This window comes from Perca flavescens, chromosome 22 (assembly GCF_004354835.1).
Source record: "Perca flavescens isolate YP-PL-M2 chromosome 22, PFLA_1.0, whole genome shotgun sequence".
In the NCBI taxonomy this organism is placed as follows: Eukaryota; Metazoa; Chordata; class Actinopteri; order Perciformes; family Percidae; genus Perca; species Perca flavescens.
In genome coordinates this window covers 5,388,192-5,410,895 of record NC_041352.1, presented here as the reverse complement: position 1 = coordinate 5,410,895, position 22,704 = coordinate 5,388,192, and the positions used below count along the sequence as shown (strand labels likewise).

General features: G+C 40.7%; 1 protein-coding gene across 5 annotated transcripts in view; it reads left to right on the top strand.

The window, feature by feature from the left end:
* The window catches only part of hecw1a (HECT, C2 and WW domain containing E3 ubiquitin protein ligase 1a), a 96,918-nt gene that overhangs the window by 66,307 nt on the left and 7,907 nt on the right, over nucleotides 1-22,704 (top strand). For 4 of the 5 annotated variants that reach the window (XM_028569102.1, XM_028569101.1, XM_028569104.1 and 1 more), the window contains 13 exons: nucleotides 2,529-2,663; nucleotides 3,652-3,763; nucleotides 3,880-3,976; nucleotides 7,371-7,454; nucleotides 7,614-7,720; nucleotides 9,055-9,169; nucleotides 9,517-9,630; nucleotides 10,723-10,875; nucleotides 12,629-12,727; nucleotides 13,892-14,021; nucleotides 14,301-14,447; nucleotides 14,997-15,111; nucleotides 20,797-20,995. In XM_028569102.1, the coding sequence (XP_028424903.1) occupies nucleotides 2,529-2,663; nucleotides 3,652-3,763; nucleotides 3,880-3,976; nucleotides 7,371-7,454; nucleotides 7,614-7,720; nucleotides 9,055-9,169; nucleotides 9,517-9,630; nucleotides 10,723-10,875; nucleotides 12,629-12,727; nucleotides 13,892-14,021; nucleotides 14,301-14,447; nucleotides 14,997-15,111; nucleotides 20,797-20,995 (1,607 nt within the window). Of the gene's footprint in view, nucleotides 1-2,528; nucleotides 2,664-3,651; nucleotides 3,764-3,879; nucleotides 3,977-7,370; nucleotides 7,455-7,613; nucleotides 7,721-9,054; nucleotides 9,170-9,516; nucleotides 9,631-10,722; nucleotides 10,876-12,628; nucleotides 12,728-13,891; nucleotides 14,022-14,300; nucleotides 14,448-14,996; nucleotides 15,112-20,796; nucleotides 20,996-21,227; nucleotides 21,394-22,704 lie in introns of those variants that run through there. The other variant, XM_028569103.1, reaches the window with a different exon arrangement.

The window sequence follows — 22,704 nt, the reverse complement described above, 5'->3', positions numbered from 1 at the left end:
TGCAGCTGGGACTACTTGTCCTGCAGCAGAGCCCGGGAGTGTGGTGTTGAAGGAAGAGCAGAAGTCCACAAACAGGATCCTGGCGTAGGTTCCTGAGGAGTCCAGGTGCCGGAGAGTGAAATAAAGAGCTGTGTTGACTGTGACGTGTACAGACCGGTTGGCTCTATAGGCCAGTGGTTCCCAACCTTTTTTCCTTGGCGCCCCCCCTACTCATGTCTATAAAAGCTGAGCCCCCCCCCCCGAAACCAAAGTTGAGGTAACTCTGGAGATAGAGCCTCTCTTTCTTTTTTGATACAGAGGAGTCATCAGCACTTTTACGTTTCTCCGCCATGTTTCATTCATATAATAGTGATGCTGTGGGGCAGGAAAAACGAGGATACAACAAAATATATAGTTTTTATACAGACTTTTGTATACATTATATATTCTAGTGTATTATCATAATTTCTTTAATGTGCAAATATTTATTTTTTTACATCAACTTCTAACCAGATAAAGACTTGCGCCCCCCTGTGATCTTTGCCGCCCCCCCCTGGGGGTGCCCGGACCCCAGGTTGGGAACCACTGCTATGGGCAGGGTGTCCGGGAGTAGGTCGGAGAGGGTTTTTTAAACTAAGACTTCTGTCATTTGCCACACTGATAGCCCAACGACAAATCTTGATCAGATGGAAAGATTGTAATCCAGCAAAGTTTAGTTTTAAGGAATAGTAACCGTTTATTAGCGGTTATATTAGCTTTAATTTATTATTAAACAGAATTGTAGAAATAACAAGTTTTGATGTTACTGTAGTGTCCCTTGTGGGTAGAAATGTTTATGTTACACATTTGTGCAATGTGAATGTATGTACAACATACCCAAATTTGGTTGCAATCCAATTCAGCATCAAAGAGTTATGACCTGTTAAGTGAAACAGGGCGCAACTCAAAAGTTTGGTAACCAATTAATAGTTCATGTATTTCTTGTTGTACCAGGTTTGGTGAAGATTAGATGACATATGTGGTAAAGGAGCAAAAAAAACAAAAAAAGAATAAATGGTGGAAACATTTGAACACAGACTTCACCGTTCTTAGCCAAAAGCTAAAACATGTACCCCACCACATGGTGGCGCTGTTGGTACCATGTTTTATGTGAATCATTTCCAAATGGGGCAGCTGTCCATAAAGTATGAATACTTTAGCATTAAGACCACACACACCCAGCTCCTAAACTGCACGCCGCCTATCAATTTACGACACACCGAGGGCCTAATTAACTAACACTAGCGCAGTTTGCGCTGCGTCTGTTTATGCAAGTTCGGTAATACTATGCTTATACTATACTTCGCTATGCTTCCACATTTTGCGTAGTATTTATCAACCCTGACACCCATCAGGCAATCAGCGTCTTTCTCCGCCCACTATACCGTAGATTGCGCTGTAGCAAAGCGGTACTTATGCTATGATATGGCTGAGCGCAGACTGTGATATTCCCACTGCTGATGCTATGACTGTTTGAAATGATCCCGATGCCAATATTTGTAATGTAGCGAGGACTTTAACAACTGCTGGAATGGGATGTGAACGCTGAGTGGGAGATTCAATTTCATCTTTGATTTCTTCCAGTAACTCTAATATTGCATGGCTGCTTGATCTGTAACGCTAAATGATGTTGTGTTCACTGACAAAGCGTGATTCTTGTGTTTAAAATATTTTCAGCCTCGCCTATGTCTTCGTCTTGCTCAAATTACTGTTGCCATTTCACCAGCGGCATAAAGGTCTACGAGGAAACTCGACTGCGGCTGGTTCAGACCTGCTTTTAAGAGGCGGAGAATTTCCCCGCAGAATAGAGACTCTTCACGGACAGTCTTTGTAAATACCACGGAATATATAATTAGGCGCACTTTGCGCTTATCCTCCCACCTTTTTGGGTGGAACTCCCACTTTCCCCACAACACTCCCACGAACGCATATTGAAAGCGCAACTTGTCTCTTCTCGCTCATGTGGCAGACAATCTGCGATTTTACCCAAGTGCGCCCTGTTTGTAAATAGCCCGCATCGGTTACGTCCGTCTTTGCGACCAATTAGCGCCTGGAAACAGGCGCAAACGGCTTGATAAATCTAGCCCCCAGTGTCCAAACTGCACACCATCTATGGGAGGGTTCCCCTCAGGCACACCCCAGGAGCAAGCACCAACAGGCTTCGGAACAGAGCTGTAGACAGGCTGCAGAAACCGACCACCATCACCACCACCCAGTGACCACACACACACACACACACACACACACACACACACACACACACACACAAACTTTCGCAGCTAGATCTGTCACTCCAGGCCTAATGCAATACCTTTTTGTATTCACTGCTCCCTGTATTTCTATTTTTCTATTTACATATTTTGTATTATTTATTTATACCATGGGTAATATGAGTATTTATAGCATGAGAAATGTGTACGTGGTCATGAGTGAGGTGTGTGGGTGTGTATCTGGCAGATCATTCAAAATCATTCTGTATAATTATAGTTGATTTTTGTTCTGTCTCTCAGTCTTTCTTTGTGGACCACAACAGTCGAGCCACGACCTTCATTGACCCGCGCATCCCTCTACAAAATGGCCGGCTGCCGGGCCACCTCGCTCACAGGCAGCATCTGCAGAGACTACGCAGCTATAGCGCTGGGGAGGTAGTCACACACGCCTGTACTTTCGATTCAGAACTCTGAATGTAACTAGTTTGCAACTACACACTAGTTGCATTTATATCCACATATAAATTATATATTCCCTTCCTAAAAGTCAACTCATGAAAAAATGAACACAATCGATGAAAATAGAGATGCTCTCCGTAAGCTGATATAGCACTCAGCCACAAGCCCATTGGTTCCTAGTGAAGACGTGAATCTGAAAAGACAGCTCAGAAATATATAAATTTTTACAAAAGGCTTAGTAATTTCCTAAAACAGCTGGTCACTTTAGTTTTTGTAACAAATGTTGATCAAACCGGAGAAAATAGTGCAATAAAGTACTGTGTGTGTGTGTGTGTGTGTGTGTGTGTGTGTGTGTGTGTGTGTGTGTGTTTCTGTGTGTTTCTGTGTGTGTTCTTGGTAATGGAGGAACATGTCAATCAGTGCAAAAGTGTGGCTCATTGATGTGTTTTTGGATAACAATGGTGCAGAGGAATAATATATATCATGCTTTGGATATGCACACACACACAAACATTTTAGGAAGATCAGATTAGTTTGGGTGCACAAGGGATTTGTTGATAAGAAGAAAAATACAGAACATCACCAGAATTAACCTTCAAACACAATGGTAAACTTCCACAATGGTAAACTTCCACAACTCAATTGTGTTTGCTGTAAGTTTCAACATCAGTTCAGCTAAAGAATGTAAAAAAAAGTTTCATCATTTGCAGGATTTCAGCTTCAATACTAACGTGACACTAGCTATGCTAGATAATGTGCACATCAGATCCATTAACAAGTAGACATTGATGACTGGTTGACTGCATCCTGCTCACATGCTGACATTACCTAGAAATGTTCTAGAAAGATCAGATGTATTAGAGGTAAACAGCAATCAGTATACCTAGTAGGCTTTTAGGGCCTTATCAGAAGATTAACTGTTAAATATTCAACAGTCATGTGTCCCGTTGGTGTTTATTCCCAGGCCTCTGATGTGTCCAGGAGTCGTGGGGCTTCTCTAATGGCCAGGCCTGGAAACAGCCTGGTAGCCGCCATACGAAGCCAGCACAACAACTCACAACAGCTGACTGCTCCGTGTAGGCACTGTCATAACACGATCAACCTAATGCAATGCATTTAACGCTCACTAATTCTTTCGAATGACTTTTTATGTGTTAATGTGCTGCTGCTCTCTGTTTGTCTCTCTCACTAGCTTACAATGACAAAATAGTGGCATTCCTTCGACAGCCAAATATATTTGACATGTTGCAGGAGCGACAGCCAAGCCTTAGCCGAAACCATGCACTGAGGTATGCTTCTTTCTTAATGGATTGAATCAGTAATATTGAAGTCGACATTGATTTTTATCATCACTGTCCATATGTATGTGGGGCGGGTTCCTGGTTCACAACGATTGTTCCATGCAAAAACATAATCTTCTAAAGCTGTGTGATTTCAGCAATTTAGGTGGATATGTTTTAAATACTTGATTGCTGATGTTCATTGCTGTCCGGTGTTAGATGGATAACAATTTTTTATATACATTATTACTGCTACTACAGTATTCCTCCCTCTTCATGTTTCCCTCCTACTCTCTCCCATCCTCTGATATTTTTTTTATCTTTTTCTTTTTTTCCTGCACTTTTTACATAGTTTTGAAATCTCATCCACTATCCAAGCAAAGAAATCCAACCAAGTGGTGAGATGGTGGTGTTATGCTTTTATACACGTCATCAAATGAACTTTAACTTGACTTGCAACAACCTGAATGGTTTTTACTAATTAGTCCGACTTTGTATGCTGTGACACTTTCACACTTGTAGTTTGGAAGAGGAAAAGAACTGTTACTCCCATTATTTCTTTACAAGCAATGTAGCATTTAAAAGGCTCTTTTTTTTTTAAAGCCTGGTGCAGTGCTCACTTCACATAAAATGCTACAATATTATTTCCAGCTAACTTCATGGAGAACAACAACAGCAAAACAGCATCGGTCTAGCTCGGTTAAAACCACAACATCCATCAGCGCTATGGAGATCTGGCAATAAGAGACTCCCAGTAGGCTGATGTTACCGACAAGAGCCGACCAACAAAAGGATGGTGGAGAATTTGGTGTCAGAGGAGTGAAAAGCAAAGGCGCCTATTATGCAATATTTCAGATTTAAACCCAATCGATGACTATCTTTTCTTGTAAAATGTCATGTGTAATTCATAACACTGGTGTTGTCACAATTATCATTATTTATATTATTAATATGTGGGAAACTTTCCTCACCGTTGCTTCCCTAGTCCTAACTGCCCAAATATCAAGAAAGCTGCATATTTCGTTGCTAGTCCAGGTCAGACTTTGATTTATTCTACGCCTAGTTGCTAGCAACTGCACTCATTTGCATCCTAGAATGCAAGGTTCACCTGGTCATGGGAGCCATTTAGCTTAAACCTTGTTGTTAGTCCAGATCAAGGTTTCACATTCCTACCACAAATGAACTACTATTTCCATATTCTTTAAAGGGTCTCTGGATAACAAAGAGAGTCTGATTCAACCAGACTAAACAACACCCTTAAAGGTCCTATGGCATGAAAATGTCACTTTATGAGGTTTTTTAACATTAATATGAGTTCCCCCAGCCTGCTTATGGTCCCCCAGTGGCTAGAAATGGTGATAGGTGTAAACCGAGAAAATAAAAGCTCAGATGGGCCGATCTGGAATCTTGCTCCTTATGAAGTCATTAGGGGAAAGGTTACCTCCCCTTTCTGTGCTTTGCCCGCCCAGAGAATTTGGCCCACCCATGAGAGAGAGACATCATGGCTTTCAAACGAGCAAAGGCTCACGGTGGTCAAGGCCACCCCCCCCTCCACCTCCCCCTCTCTCCTCCTCAATAGCTACAGGCACAGAAATGGCACATACTAAGGAAAGCTCATTGTGGGACTGGCTCTAGTGGCTGTAATTCTGCACCAAGGCTGAATTTCGGGAAAGAGACTTCAGATACAGTATTAGGGGACCACTAAGGTCTATATAAAAGAGACTTCAGATACAGTATTAGGGGACCACTAAGGTCTATATAAAAGAGACTTCAGATACAGTATTAGGGGACCACTAAGGACTATATAAAAGAGACTTCAGATACAGTATTAGGGGGACCACTAAGGTCTATATAAAAGAGACTTCAGATACAGTATTAGGGGACCACTAAGGTCTATATAAAAGAGACTTCAGATACAGAATTAGGGGACCACTAAGGCCTATATAAAAGAGACTTCAGATACAGTATTAGGGGACCACTAAGGTCTATATAAAAGAGACTTCAGATACAGTATTAGGGGACCACTAAGGTCTATATAAAAGAGACTTCAGATACAGTATTAGGGGACCACTAAGGCCTATATAAAAGAGACTTCAGATACAGTATTAGGGGACCACTAAGGTCTATATAAAAGAGACTTCAGATACAGTATTAGGGGACCACTAAGGTCTATATAAAAGAGACTTCAGATACAGTATTAGGGGACCACTAAGCTCTATATAAAAGAGACTTCAGATACAGTATTAGGGGACCACTAAGGTCTATATAAAAGAGACTTCAGATACAGTATTAGGGGACCACTAAGGTCTATATAAAAGAGACTTCCGATACAGTATTAGGGCACCACTAAGGCCTATATAAAAGAGACTTCAGATACAGTATTAGGGGACCACTAAGGTCTATAAAAAAGCATCCAAATAGGACCTTTAAAGCTAGCTTGTGTGGTTTGGTTTTGGTTGGTGTGTTTGCCCATTTGGTTTTGGTCGTATAGGCTGGTATGAAAAGTGTCACTTAAACTCTAGCACAGACATATAATGCCTAGTTATAGTCTCGACTCTTAATACTAGTAACCACTTATTTCTTTGTGAACTCTTTGTGACAGATCTAGATTTTTGTTTACCCAAGGAGACTTTAATCTTTTTCCGGAAATGCCTTGTTTGCCAATGAGCAGCTTCACTGGAGAAATATCCCCACCTACAGTAGATTTATCCTGCCAGTCTGGTGATCAGACCAGCAGCCTTCTGGTTAAAATCATACCGCTGCACCATAAATAAATACATGAAAGGCACTGACTTTACTAGAATTTGATTTTTAAAGCAGTCAATAAAGGCAGGGAAACCCATTAGTTTAAGCCAATTCTGAGAACTGGTTTGTTCCAGTCTGTTTCAGTTGGTATTGACAACCCATGATGTTACTTGTTTCTCACCCCAAGGGAGACATATGGGTAAAGAAAACCAGGAAGAAGAGGAATGGCGATTCCGCCAATTCCCTGTGTAGGCTCTCCAGTCCGTGTTCCCCATCAGCCTCTCAATCCATTTTCCTCCTTTTTTGGCCTTTTCAGTGCAAATGTCACACTACATAAACAGTGCCAGCTGCTGTTTGCCATCCAAGTTTGTTTTGGTAAAAGGACACTCTGCGTTCTCAAGGGATTTGGGTGACTACCTCCACAACTCCAGTCTTTACTAACCAGTAACAACATACTGTTGAAAATGAATTGTGAACGATGATTGATTTGAACCTGCAATGATGTAAATTTTGATTACACTTATTTTACACAATTACTTTGTTCCATGAAACAGAGGTGCATCTCAGTATCAAACCTACATATTTAGTTGTAATAACTACTTGAATTCAAGTCAATATATAACATGAACTTAAGGACTTTGTCTTGTTGACTGTTCAGGGAGAAAATCCACTACCTTCGGACAGAAGGTACTCAAGGGGTTGAGAAGTTGTCATGTGACGCAGACCTAGTCATCCTGTTAAGGTAAAGCACATGCTGAACCCAGAATGTTCGGTATCATCTGTTTTCTTTTACAGTAATGTAGTCACAAATTACTGAATTTCACACACAGCTAATGCTTGGACACTATGTTGTGCAGAGAAAGAACGTCTTCTGTGCTCTTTTTGTGTCATGTTCTTGTAGTTTATTCGAAGAGGAGATCATGTCCTACGTTCCACCTCACCCTATCCACCCTTGCTTCAGCATCTCTCCTCGCTGTTCCCCCGCCTCCTCGCCACAGAACTCTCCTGGTAAGTCTTGCCAATCACAAATGTTTGGAGTTTACCGTTTCTCTGACTGAATGGGTAAGATGAAAACATTCCTGGACTTGTTCATATTGTATTAATCCTTCTTATTGCGAAAGCGTGATGGGTGTCAAGCACACTGTTAAAAGAACAGCTATTTTCTTTTAAAATATCCTTCCTATTAATAAAAAACATACCTACATAACATAACAGGGAGCAGTCTTTCCACAGTTGCCTGTATACATGTGAATCAAATCTTAAAAATATAAAGGACCATGCTATGAAAGATTTTAAATTAAGTAATTAAATTAAATTACATTGCCATATGAGTTTCCTTTTTAACCAAATCAAAACACAGAAAAGAAAGTTATGAGATGTATTATATTTCGTTATTTGGTAATGTGAGAGCAACATAGACCTGCTAATAATAAATGCAAAGCGCTGTTGTTAGTTTGAATGAAGAGGTGCAAGGGAATTTTTCCTTTTTTGAAATGGAAAAAAAAAAGTGTATTTTAGGATACAGGACACTAACCTGACTCCGCCAGATGGATTGCTTCGCATTTGCTCAGCCTATCCATCTGGGAACTTTCCGTTGGAGAACTTTTGGGAAGGGGCAAAAATACTGGTTAGCTGATTGGATAAACCATCTGTCCATCACCACCTATGTTGGTGATAGACGGGCTAAATCAACCAATCAGATCAAACCCTTGCCGAAACCAGCAAAAACATCTTTTCCTCCGAGAAAAGCCTCCAGTGACGTTTTTTGCTCTTCTTCAATGAAGGAATACTTTCTAATTCGGATAAAGCTTGCGCGATAGCTACGCTCATCTCATCCGTGGAAGCTGCCATGTTGTTAAGACTGAACAGTCATTTCTCGTTGCGTCACACCTAAACCCGCCTCAAAACCAACGCTGATTGGTCGGTCGTTTGGCGAACGGCTCCAAATATTCTCTGTCTCGGGATACCAGACTGATCTGCGAGTGGAAAACTCAGGAAAAACTCAGGAGCAGCACAACTGATATTCACACACATGAAAAAAGGTTTGGGAGACTTTAATGACTTACACAAAAGCATTTCATGGAATCTCGATTTCTGCAGGCGGTACAGTTTAACCACGATGTGTTATCGTATTTTTTTAATAATACATCTCTACATTTATAAAGGGAACATTTTGAAAGGAAACTATTTCTAATGGACTTACGGTATTAGTGCTTTTACTTAAGCAAAGGATCTTAGCACTTTCTCAACCATAGTGTTACATACATTATTACCCTGTGTTTTAAACAAAAACTTTGTGTGTGTGTGTGTGTGTGTGTGTGTGTGTGTGCGTGCATGCGTAGGCCTGCAAAGGGCCAGGGCTCCAGCTCCTTACCGCAGAGACTTTGAAGCCAAACTAAGAAACTTCTACAGGAAATTAGAAGCCAAGGGCTACGGGCAGGGACCAGGCAAAATCAAGTAAGTAAGACTGAAATTTCACATATGAAACAACTAATTGTACCATTCAAAATGAAAGTGAATGGTTGACCCTAACACAGATTAGATTGTAGCAGTTATGGCAGATGTATTAGTGAATATCCTAATCGCAGTTCTGAAACAGCTTAGACTAGATCATCATAAGCCAGTCTAAGCTGTCTACACTGGTACTGGTACAGTAAAACAAAGTACAACCAAAGGTTTAAATAGACTTTCTATTTTGTGTCTGGTCAAAATGTTTAGAATGGATGCAGGGGAGACTAAAGTCCTGTCCACGGCCCTGTGTGAGGGTAGTACCTGTAATGTGTCAGCTGCCCTGGTTTTTGTAGGTTGCTGATCAGGAGAGAACACTTGCTGGAGGGAACCTTTAACCAGGTGATGGCATACTCGCGCAAAGAGCTACAGAGGAACAAACTCTACGTCACTTTCTTGGGAGAGGAGGGGTAAGAACCACATACACACACACACACACACACACACACACACACACACACAAAACAGTGAGGTAACACAGCTAATGCTTTATGCTGTTCTACCAGCAAGTTTTTAGAGCTGTATCTTCAAAGCTGCACTAATCAATATGTTTATGAACAATCAGTGTTTCCTCTATGTTGATTTGACCATGGCGGCCCCCCACGGGAACATTTCTGCCCCCCACGGTATCAGAAAAATAGGGCTGCATTGTTAGAGTGCATGTCGGAGAACGTTTGTATTTCAGGTGCATTATTTACATGCTGAAGTAGTTACACTGCATTAAGATAATGTAATTAATAGTGGGTTTATTGTTATTTGCTACAGAATGCTCAGCCTATATGTCAAGATTGTTCGGTACTGCCCCCACCGCTAAAAAAATCCTAAAGGAAACACTGGAACAATGGATCCTACACAGAATTTGTACCCAACTCCTTCCTCTTACCTTTTTAAGCTCATCGTTTTGGTTTTCTGGCCAGCAACTCCATTCTCATCAACCTCCTTTACAACAGCAGCAGGCAACTGTTTTTAGATGAATCCACTTGTACACCACCTGCCCAGCACTATACAGCAGACAGTGATAGAGCTAGCTGGTGAACATAGTTGAACATTTAGCAGCTAAAAAGTCAGATATTCTTCTCAGGAGTCAGTGGAGATCAAACCAGAGCTCAAAGAGAGTTCATATTGGACTTACATTCATCAGGTGAACACAAACATGACTCACATTAATGATCATGTTGCTCTGTGTCTGCAAAATGTGTAAATAGGCAACTCATATTCAACTCACTGCTTTAGACTTTGTGTATTCATTTTGCTGTCAATTTTTTTTCTTGCTTTGGTGTTTAAACCTTTTAAAGAGTTAAAGGTCTCTAAAATAGATTTTGTTATTTAATGAAACTGATTTGTCATTTTTGTTGAAAGTGGATAAATGGACCAGATCTATCACATATCTTTAATAGGGCAAAATAAAGCTATATTACAATAATAATAATAATAATGGTCCAAATATACCATGTACCAAATGTGTCAAGATGTTTCTTCCGTCTGTCTTGTTGTCTCTTCAGATTGGACTACAGTGGTCCGTCCAGAGAGTTCTTCTTCCTCTTGTCTCAGGAGTTGTTTAATCCATACTACGGCCTGTTTGAATACTCAGCTAACGATACTTACACCGTTCAAATCAGCCCCATGTCAGCATTTGTGGAGAACCATCTGGAATGGTGAGCTGAGCAATACAAACATTACATTACATTACATGTCATTTAGCTGACGCTTTTATCCAAAGCGACTTAAAATTGCTATATATATATCAGAGGTCGCACGCCTCTGGAGCAACTAGGGGTTAAGTGTCTTGCTCAGGGACACATTGGTTGATGTATCACAGTGGGGATCTAACCCAGGTCTCCCACACCAAAGGCATGTGTCATATCCACTGCGCCATCACCACCCCAAACACACAGTGTAACACACAGTGCAACATACTGAAACGTATCTACAACTTTGGCGCTAAATGTTAATTACTGTTGTGTAGGGGTGTCCCCGAATAAGATTTTATAGCCTGGGAAAACCCTGATGAATTGGAGCCAAGAGCCCATTCAAGCCCATTTCCAATTTTTTTCCAAATCGAGGCACCAATCACAACCGTTGTGGGGAATTTTCGTTTTCTTTCACCCACACTTTGGATTTTCTTATTGTTTTTTTTCAACCTGGACCCTATTTTTCTATGTCTTTGTGTCTAAGTGACTGATGGGAACAACAATCTTTGACCTTTCTTTTAAAGCTTAAGATCCTTTTTTTAATGCTAAAAACATTACCGAATTGCTATTGCTTAGCCAACCAGACTCCATATAAATAAACAGTAATTTTTGCATCATATAATACACTATATCCAAAGTTGACAGACACAGAATAAAAGCATAAAAAAGCCATCTTGGTTCGTCTTTCTGCTTTTCCAACAGTCACCACTCTGGTTGTAATTAACACATACTTTACATGTGGAAATATGCTGGCTCTTTACACGCTAAAAGTATTGTTTACCTAAATGGAGTCTGATGGGATGCAATTTCGGGGCTGTTTTGTTCTTCTTCTCTTTTAGGGATCCATTCAATCATGTTGTCAGACACTTAGAATAATAATTTGTCAGTCAGTGGCAAAAACAGCAATTTTAGTGGACGAAATTGAAGATGCACATTGCCCCATAGGATTACATTGCAGCCCAGTTTGCAGCTGCCAGTCACAGCGTAATGGCAGACTAGTCTGTGTGAGCTGCTATATTTGTCCTTTAAAGCAGTGGTTCTCAAACCTTTTTCAATAATGTACCCCTTTTGAATTGTTTCTTTAAGCCAAGTACCCCCTGACCAGTGCTAATCATTTTTGGTAGAAAAAAAAAGTGTATATAAACAGGAACAGTACTGCGCTGTCAGCGATAGATATACTAAACAACAGCCTTGTAATAAAAAAACAAACATTTAAATGCTAATGAGAAAAAGAGACAAAAACTGTAAAGACAAAAAACTTGATGGTGGAAGGAAGTAGATCAAAATAATATCAAAAACAGTGACATAAGAAGAAAAAAAGCGAATAGGTCCAAAGAAGGCGACACAAATGTCACATTTTTTTGGTAGGAAAAAAAAATATTCTACATATAGAGGAACAATGTTCTGGACAACAGCCTTGTAACTAAACATTTAGTTAAATATCTCACGTACCCCCTGCAGTCCTCCAAAGTACCCCTAGGGGTACACGTACCCCCATTTGAGAAACACTGTTTTAAAAGATACTAGGGTATAAAGAAAACAAGTATTCTTTTCACATTCTTTTGGTATCAGGCCAGTTGGCTCATTTTACTTGTTCATGGTCAAGTGTTTAACTGATTCTATTTTTGATTGTAAGGATTCCTCTGTGTGTGTGTGTGTGTGTGTGTGTGTGTGTGTGTGTGTGTGTGTGTGTGTGTGTGTTTTTGTGTGTGTCCAGGTTCCGTTTCAGTGGTCGTATCCTGGGCCTGGCTCTGATCCATCAGTACCTGCTGGATGCTTTCTTCACCAGACCCTTCTACAAGGCCCTGCTCAGACTGTCAGCAAACACACTATATGTTTGTTATTCTGTAGACACTCACATCCTCCTTATCCTGTCATCGCATTTCTTTTCTGCATAGACAATGTTAGGTGACTGTGTAAGGTTTAAAGTTTGAAAGTTTAAGGCTTGGATGTACATGAAACATGTTAGAATACATCTGGTTCTTTGATAACCTGTGGACATGCAAGGCTAATATCCACCAGAAACATAACATCCAATCACTATGATAAAACTTTATTGTCAGTCTACAGTGAAATTCATTTTGCGAGCCCAAGCAGCTGCATAGAGTTAGACAACAATGATATCCTCGGATTCGGATCTTAATTGGCAACACACAAATTTCACAAAAAGCAGCATAATAGACGTATGATGTATAAAAGAGTTCTTAAGCCTGTTGTATCTAAATGAAGGGACTCTATAAAAGTTAGTATTCAGAGTTTAAAACACATATGGAGTCATAAGAGATGCTGTTAGCAAGCCTGAGCGGGCTCTTCTTATGGGTTGTTTGAAAGGAGTGTGCAACAGGTTGACCAGTAATCTTTAGCACAGACTTTGAGTTGATTTTATAATTAGTTTTAAGTTTAGCAGATAGGCTGCTGAGCCGGGCTGTGCTGCAATACAGCATGACACTCTGAATCACTGAATTAAAAAACAAAGAAATAATCTGTAACCTGGTTTCAAAGGATCTAAGCCTACGGAGAAAGTAAAGGCGCAAATATGCTCTATGTGAGGAGTCCATGATAGATTGTGATCTATCACGACTCCCAGGTATTTGTATGATGACACTTTCATCATACAAATTCGTTTCATTTCTGCATTATGAATTGTCACGGGGAGCACTTGACATTCCGGGGAAAGGCCAAAGATGATTTCCTCTGTCTTCTTAGTGTTGATAATAAGAGCGTGTTTGTCACACCATTCCACTAGCCAGTCAGCACTACCCTGACAAAGTCTGGGATCCTAACATTCAGTTAACAAGGACATTCTGTTATGTGTGTGCCAATAACAACAAGCAGGAGTTCTAGATTATGCTGTTTAGAAAAGTAGTCGTACAGTCTGAGGTTTAAATCAATTTAGTTTTGGATTCTGGGTCAATCTAGCTAACTGAATAGCATTGTGTAATGTTGTGGATTGCATGTGTAAGCTCTGTGTGTCCTTCAGGCCGACAGACCTGTCTGACCTAGAGTATCTGGATGAGGAGTTCCACCAGTCTCTGCAGTGGATGAAAGACAACAACATCACTGACATCCTGGACCTTACCTTCACCGTCAATGAGGAGGTCTTTGGCCAGGTCAGCGCGCGTGTGTGTGTGTGTGTGTGTGTGTGTGTGTGTGTGTGTGTGTGTGTGTGTGTGTGTGTGTGTGTGTGTGTGTGTGTGTGTGTGTGTGTGTGTGTGTGTGTGTGTGTGTTTGACATGCATGACAGCATCAGCCAAATATTTACAATTTAAACCACATGCATATATCTGTTATGCATGTAAATAAAAATCTTTATGACAAACATAGTGTTTGTATACTATATGTATTACACTGACTTGCACTTTTAACTGTATTACTTTTTATGTTCGCAGGTGACAGAGCGGGAGCTAAAGTCGGGTGGCTCCAACCTCCAGGTTACTGAGAAGAATAAGAAGGATTATATAGAGCGAATGGCCAAGTGGAGGGTGGAGAGAGGAGTGGTGCAGCAGACAGAGGCGCTGGTCAGAGGCTTCTACGAGGTAAACACTACTATTTTAGTCCTCAGATGGTTCAAATGGTGCTTTTTCAGTGCGAATTGCGGGGTCCGAATATATACAAAAACAATGCGTAGACTTGAATAGATACAAATTTGCGGTGCCCACACTAGAGGTTTGTGCCAGAATTGCAAACAAAGAGTTTGGAAGCGCAAACGCGAAAGCTGGGAGCAAAACTGCAAACTTGGAGTGAGCAAAAGATCATTGAGAAAGAAGCAGAGGGAACTGTAAACAAAAGGACATAATATCGCATGTTTGTCTCTGAAAGGCTGGACTACAATAGAGCTGTTTGGAGCAGTTGGTGAACAGTGTTTTCTGTTGGGGATGGTAAGTCCCTTTGGTGGGGACTTTGGGCTTTTTCACTTTGTAAACCTATAACGTGCACAAAAAAGTTATATAACACAATAAAGGAAAGGGAAAAAGCCAAAAAGCATAATATAAGCACTTTAAGTAAAAGTAATAATACTACACTGCAATAATACTCTACACAGCAAGGCAACTGAAATATTTGCTTGTTGTTTTTCTTTACCCCAGGTGGTAGACTCAAGGCTGGTGTCTGTGTTTGATGCCCGTGAGCTGGAGCTGGTTATCGCCGGTACAGTCGAGATCGACCTCAGTGACTGGAGGAGCAACACAGAGTACAGAGGAGGTGTGTGTGTGTGTGTGTGTGTGTGTGTGTGTGTGTGTGTGTGTGTGTGTGTGTGTGTGTGTGTGTGTGTGAGGAAAATGATGCAAGTTATCTTGATGTTGTCTGATTTATAGACTACCAGGTGTGAATGCAATCTGTTAGGTCTGGCCACATTAGCCTGCTCAACACGTTGAGAGCTTCCTGTCAGCTCTCGACTGTCACCTCTCTAAAGACATAAAATGACCCAAAGATTAAAAAGAATAATAACAATGTACAGTATTTTAGAACTAACCTTCCTGTCAGTGGACCCTGAATGGTCAGCAACAGCATCTCCGTTTTAATTCATATCTGTGAAAAAAAAAAAAGTCTTTTCAGTTTAGTTTAGTTTAGTTCATCATAGGATCCCAATTATCTGTGCCCTTAAGCACAACTACTCTTCCTGGGTTCCACATTTAAAAACATACATTAAACATTACAGTCACCATAAATGAAAAACACGAGACATAAAAACATATTCCTGGTCTGGTTTTGATGTGCACGCCGCCAGAGGTGTCAAAAGTATTCACATTCATTACTCAAGTAGAAGTATAGATACTAGGGTTTGAAAAGACTTTTGTAGAAGTTGAAGTATCAACTCAAGCTTTTTACTTAAGTAAAAGTGTAAAAGTACTGGTTTCAAAACTACTTAAAGTATAAAAGTAAAAAGTAATGTAAGGCAGAGATCTTCAACCAGGGGTCCTCAAAGTCATTGCAGGGGGCCTCCAAATTATTGTAAATTTTTGAGTCTTTTTATTATCTTTGAGTCTTTTAAAATTAAAATGCCTTAACATAATTCCAACATATTATTAGCAAATATAAATTCTCACTGATGATAGGCTTACTGGCCTATAGGTAAGGGAGTCCCTAAGATATCAGCCCACAGACACAGTTAATCCTAGATTTACTGTGCCACATACAGTATGTCACATACAGTATGTAACATTAAAAAATTATAAAATCATGTCAACAATTAATATTTTAATAGCTTATGAAAAAAGGGTATGTAAGAACTAACTGTTATTGTAGGCCCAGTTTAATAGGCAACTTAATTTCATACAATATGTAGTAGGGGGACCCTGCTACATCTCACTTTAAGTAAAGGGGTCCTTGGCTTAAAAAACGTTGAAGAACCCTGATGTAAGGGGGAAACAATGCCATTAAGGACAACAGCTTAACCCCAAAACGTTAGGACAAAATCATTTGACTATAATAATGTTATATTAAAATCATACCTGCAAACTCAGAAGGGCTGAAAAAGGTGACACATCTCTTCTGTGTTTTTCAGACAACGGCAGCTACAGGCTGGTGTTACAATCCTCTCCAGTGAAATACAGACACACTTTTACACCCTTTAGCTGTCAGAGTTTTAACCGTGTTTACTCCTGCTGCTAGCTAACCGTAGGCTAACGTTAGCTGCTGCCAACTGTAGTGTTAACTAGCGTCCCGTGCGGCGATGTTTCAGTTCCCTCTAACGTCCGTTTTCGGAGTATCAGAGAGAAGCGCAGGCATCTAAGTGGCACCTAAATAAGGCACCGAAATCCGCGTTGCTATTCGGTCCGGTAGATAACGGTCGTTAAAGCACCGGTGGCGTATTAGCACCGGGTCTGTGCAGGTTTGATGGATCGCGTACAAACCAATAGGGTGTCGGCAGTGGTTAAATTGGCTTTTGTAGGGAGGGGGAGCTCCTATTTACGGAGAATGGTTGTCATTCAAAATCATGCCGTAAAATGACTTAATGTGTTTTTACACCAAATGGGCTCTTTTTCCAGTATTAATGTGTAAGGTAGGGTTGATAAGTTATTCAAACAAAGAGAAATACTTCACAATTCACTTACTTTATTATTATTATTATTTTTTTAACCTTTTATAGGCTAATGTTAACAGGCAGGCAATGGATTTCACCCTTGGAAAATGTATGAAATTGAATATGTTTTTAAACAAGAAAATTATGTTGATTTAAGAGAATCAGAAACCACTATAGCCTTTTTAACAGTGATTGGCTGGGCCATCTTGTTAATAGCCAGTGTATGTTCATTTTAGCTTCCAGTTTGTTAGATGGCACCAACATTTGGTCTGATCATAACTGGCCTGGCAAGTCAAAGGCCAAGGTTTTGCTTCCAGATTTATTTGGTGACTTATGATGTGGGGGACTGGGGGTCCTCCCCCAGAATTCTTTTTAGCATTAAACACTTAATTTTCTGCATTTTGGTGAATTTTTATGCACCTATTTCTACCTACTCTATCTTTATGTAAAGGGAAACATTAGGCTACAATCCAAATATAACAACATAATGGAAAATATTGCAGTAAGGCTGTCAGGAATTCTGTATTGCTTTCATCTATTTATTCTCCTTTAGATTGACTTTTCTAATTATATCTGAGTCAGCACACATGTAGCTTAGGCATCATTTATTCTTCCCATTTTTGCATCTTTTGTTGGGGAAGTAAACTCCGTAAATGTGCATATGACAATTATTCACAGTGATACATTATTCATTTAATTTATTAATAAACCTCTTGATTGTAATATTTCAGATGATTGAGCAAGATTTCTGCTCATGTCCAAAACTTTGTGCACATTCAAAATATAACTCATTCAATCTGAGCTCTCTGAGATTTGAAGGAGTCGTGATATTTTGTGAAAAAAATAAAGTTATAATATAGGCTATTACGAGAATAAAGTATAAAATAATCTATAGGCTACCTGCACCGTAGTCTGCTGTGCATTACGTGATTGCTCTGCTGACACGGTAGATCTCAGACCTTCTGACAGACACAGAGCCCCGTTTGAAACACAGAGCCCTGTTTGAAACGTTTAGGGAAGTGGCTGTACGCTGCTAAACATCGGAAGTGGAAACCCAAAACTTCTGGCAGAAATACACGGAGCTCAAACGCGACACATCTGCCGCAGCATGTCCACAGCAGAGCGCATCCATAAACCTGAAGCTGCGCAGCTTTTTACAGCAAGAGTGGACACTAAGCGACGTCCGGTTTCATATTTGTCAGTCAACTTTTCAAAATACATTTGGGGTTACACTCAAAACATTCGGGGCTGAACCCCCGGCAAAATGTTTGATGCTGAAGGAGATGGAGCTGAGCTCCGGCAGGGTGTGTTGTGGACCTGAGGAGGGGGAGCTGCGCTCCGGCCCAATTTAACCTCTGGGTGTCGGAATGACTATGTTTATACTTCTCATCCAACCACAATCGCATTCACTCTCTCCGGATGGAGCGATCTGGATAGGGTTTTTTGTGTGTTTTTTTGAACGATGACGAGCCGGAATGAAAACAAGCCAAACTGAAATATGAGTAACGAGGCTATTTTTAAAATGTAAGGAGTAGAAAGTACAGATAATTCAGTGAAAATGTAAGGAGTAGAAGTAAAAAGTATGCTGTAAAATAATTACTCCAGTAAAGTATAGATACCCAAAATTTCTACTTAAGTAAGGTAACAAAGTATTTGTACTTCGTTACTTGACACCTCTGCACGCCGCACACACTTGTTTGGGATTTCAAGCCGGCCAAAGAGTAGTAGGCTAACGTTACGTTTAGATCCGATGGCGAGCGCGAGACGCCGAAATGGATGCCAATAAGATTCTGAATGGAAAGTTTACTTTTAAAAAGTTGCCGAATGGTTCCATTGACAAGACCAAAGTGATCTGTGTGTTTTGTCCTTGTGAACTGAGCTATCATCGCAGCACGTCCAGTCTGAAATACCACTTGATGGCCAAGCACTCAGCTGATGGCCGAGCACACAGCTGATGGCCAAGCACACAGCTGATGCCAATTCTCCCCCCCCCTTGTCAAAGCCAGGCAACAAAAGCACAAAGCAAGCCGATCCACTTTTCCATGTTGATAAAAAAAAAAAATAGACAAAAATAATGGGACAAAAAGAAATCAAGGGACATTTAGATAGATAAAAATGTGCAATTATTGTGAGTTAACTATGACATTAATGCAATTAATCGCAATTAAATATTTTAATGGGGTGATGAAATTATTATATAGAGTATTTCACACTGTTCCTTATGGTCTCCTAATGGGGTATGTAACATTGGTTGGGCTGAAAATGGCCTGGTTGATATTTTATTGGCCCTTATGCATCCCTGTGTTTTGGCCCTATTTGTAACAAGAGCTTTTCTTCCAAATATGGTATGCTCCTGAATATTTAGATGAGCTGCGCGCTGATTGGTTGAGCGAATTGCCATACGCAGACATTAGAAATGCGACAGAATCTCATATTCCAGACACTGCAATGTTTCATTACCAAATTCACTTCTGAGACTTTTTTATGTAAGAAATCAACTATATAAAGCTCATATATGGGCCGTTTTACGAAAATTGATGGCTAATTGCAAATATGGTAAGACTGTGTGTCGGACTTCAGCGGCGGTGCTGCTGCCTCGCCGCCCGGCCTGCCTTCCTACACAGACCCCGGCCTGCTGTGAGCTCCGTTAGGCTGGCAGCCCTGACAGAGCTCCAGGGGCCTGTAACTCACGCCACTTAGCTATACAACATATACCTAAATGTCTTATAAAGCTAACAACGGTGTCCGATTTCAAGTTAATGAATATTTGTGAAGACTAGCAATGTGTTTCGTTAGCTGCGACTGTCCCTTCAATCCTAGCTGTGTAGCTAGCTACAAATCACGGATAGTTAGCTTCATTTTCGGCGTAATTCCGAGTATATTTACAGTTTGAATTTTGTCACGCCACTTATACAACATCTAACTAAATGTCTTATAAAGCTAACAACGGTGTCTGATTTCAAGTTAATGAATTTTTGTGAATTCCAGAGGAATTCTAAGAGGAGGCTAGCTAGCTCCATCCAGCCGCAGGCTCTATCAATTAGACTCGCGGACAAAAGGCGTGTATTTCACCGATCATTTGTTTAAATAACTCAACACATTATAATTACACACATTATAAGATTAACTGGAACCTGTGGTAAGAGATTGCTGGCGTAACAAGCTCTCTGACCGCGCTCTCACTCACACACACCTGGCATAAGGAAGAGGGGAACTGCAGGCCCTGGAGCTCTGTCAGAGCTTAGTAGAACGTTTAGTAGTCCATTAGCCAAAAAACGGTGACTTTGCGCGGGTATGAAGTGCCGTGGGTTCCCAGCCTTAACGGAGCTCAATCGAGCTCACAGCAGGCCGGGGTCTGTGAAGGAAGGCAGGCCCGGAAGGCGAGGCAGTAACCCAGGCAGCACTGGCCGCTGAAGTCCGACACACAGTAGGACAAAATTTGCAATTAGACTTACATTTTTGTAAAACACCCCATATTTGAGCTTTGCATAGTTAATTTCTCGCATAAAAAATGTAGTGACGTGACTTTTCTTTTAATACACCCACGGCTGTGACAAAGGTTCTGGAGTTTGAGGTGCTTAAGTAAACAACTAGCTTTGTTGAGATTCGCCCGTTTTCAGCGGCAGTTTCAAAATATGAGATTTTTATAGTAAAGGGGTGTCAATGGGATTTTGAGCTCATATGTATGTCCTATTTATCCACTGAACTGTCGTTATTCAACTATGACAAGGTAAAATTGGTTTTGTATTCTATCACCCCTTTAATCATTTGACAGCCCTAAAATAAAGGGCTGCGCGGTGCCAAGCTCGACGCCAATGCAGATGCACTGATGGAGAAACTGATGAACTTTTGTGAATCTCTAGGTTACCATGATGGTCACATAGTGATGCGGTGGTTCTGGGCCGCTGTGGAGCGCTTCAACAATGAGCAACGTCTCCGCCTCCTGCAGTTTGTCACCGGTACATCCAGCGTGCCCTACGAAGGCTTCGCCTCACTGCGAGGATCCAATGGCCTCCGACGATTCTGTATTGAGAAGTGGGGCAAAGTCACATCGCTACCCAGGTATCTAAGCATGTTTCCTATAAAGCCATGTTCACACTGTCCTGTTTTCATTACTTTGTTCCTTAAAGTCAAAGGCCTGCTGCCTGCTTAATGAATGAGTCCTCGGACACAACAGAAGGCTTTGTTCAGGATGAGTGCAAACAATCTGGACTATTTTGTATGTATGCCTGACAGAATAAATCCTGTTTACTCTTTACATTTCTGACCCATTTTTAATTATTTACATCTTCAGTAGGAACCAATGGGCTTGGAGCTGAGAGCCACTGACAGGACAGGGAAGTCAGAAATTATGGAGAGACAGACTAACACATTGTTGGTTTGGGTTTTTTCAATTCACTGCAGAACTTTGCAATTTCGCCAGGTCTGAAATGTGCACGTTTTTTTGAGTTTTCAAGCAATCCAAGCCCCTCAGAAATGTGATTGCGCAAATTCTGCACCACTTCCTTTGTCCACTGTGTGGCGCTAGAGAACACACTATTTATACGTACATGTTGCTGTATATCATGTTTAAACCACATCCTATAAATTTCAGGTAAATCGAAAGATTTTCGTCAGGGCTTACTTCCTGTTGTCAATAGGTGGGGCTATGATTATAACTCATTATTGACTCGTACATGCTCTCAGGCTTCTTCTCTAATTAAGCATAAAACATGGAAGGGTATGTTAAAGTAGTCTGCAAAATGTCCAAATCATCCATAATTTGCACCTTCATTTTAATAAAGCTGACGTCCACAAGAAGTAATTAGGTTGTTTTTTTGTTGTTGTTGGGTCACTTTTACTCACAACATGCTACCCGGCAACAAAGGATTCCATTCACTGTGTTAAGCTAAACTAGCGGCGGCGCTGCCGGATTAAGACAATGCATGCACTGAGACAAAAAATGCGTTTGCCCACCTATATAAATATAGAGGAGATGGTGAATAACCCTATCTCAACAAACGGTGGTGTGTTCCTTTAATATCAACAACAGATTTCCTGTAATTAACAGGCTACTCTGTCATAATCAAATATGATATATGGGTCTGATAACATTTTAAAGTTTCTGTACAGGCTGCTTGAAACGGCTGGAAACTCTCTGATTTGACCACAGCTGCTCCTGTCCACTTTACAGGCGCGGCGGGGCAAGCCTAATATTTCAATACGCCGGTCAACAAGCGATTCTGCTTCTCTGCTCTTTTCTTATCACACGTAGAGCTGTCTGTCGGGCAGTGCTTTCCAGTGCTTCCGCCTCCTGTCTGAACCCAATGCTACACACTTACACACATAGAGAAAGACCTGCTCAATGCCAGGCCAATGAAAATGTTTAGTCGCACTTGACAGATCTTTGGTTGCATGTGTGATTAGGTTGAAACTTAAATTTAACACACACACACACACTGTGTGCATTAAAACAATGTTGGCAGCACATCGTCAACCGTGAATTAGCTGATAAATTGATTATAAAAACAGTAGAAGATTACTTTCTTTTAATCAATGAATCAACTCTTTGTTGCATCTTAAAGCCCCAGCGTGTAACGTGTTTAGTTGTTCATTATCAAAATCTGTGTTGCCCGTTCACAGACTTGTCCTTTTTCATGAATATTTACCACCACCATCGATTTCAAGTATTCCTTTTGGCTTGAAATTTTACATTTGCATTCGCATGAACTGGGGTAGACGCTCCATATTCATGCTCCATCTTGAAATACGTTAGCCGGTAAGAGACATAC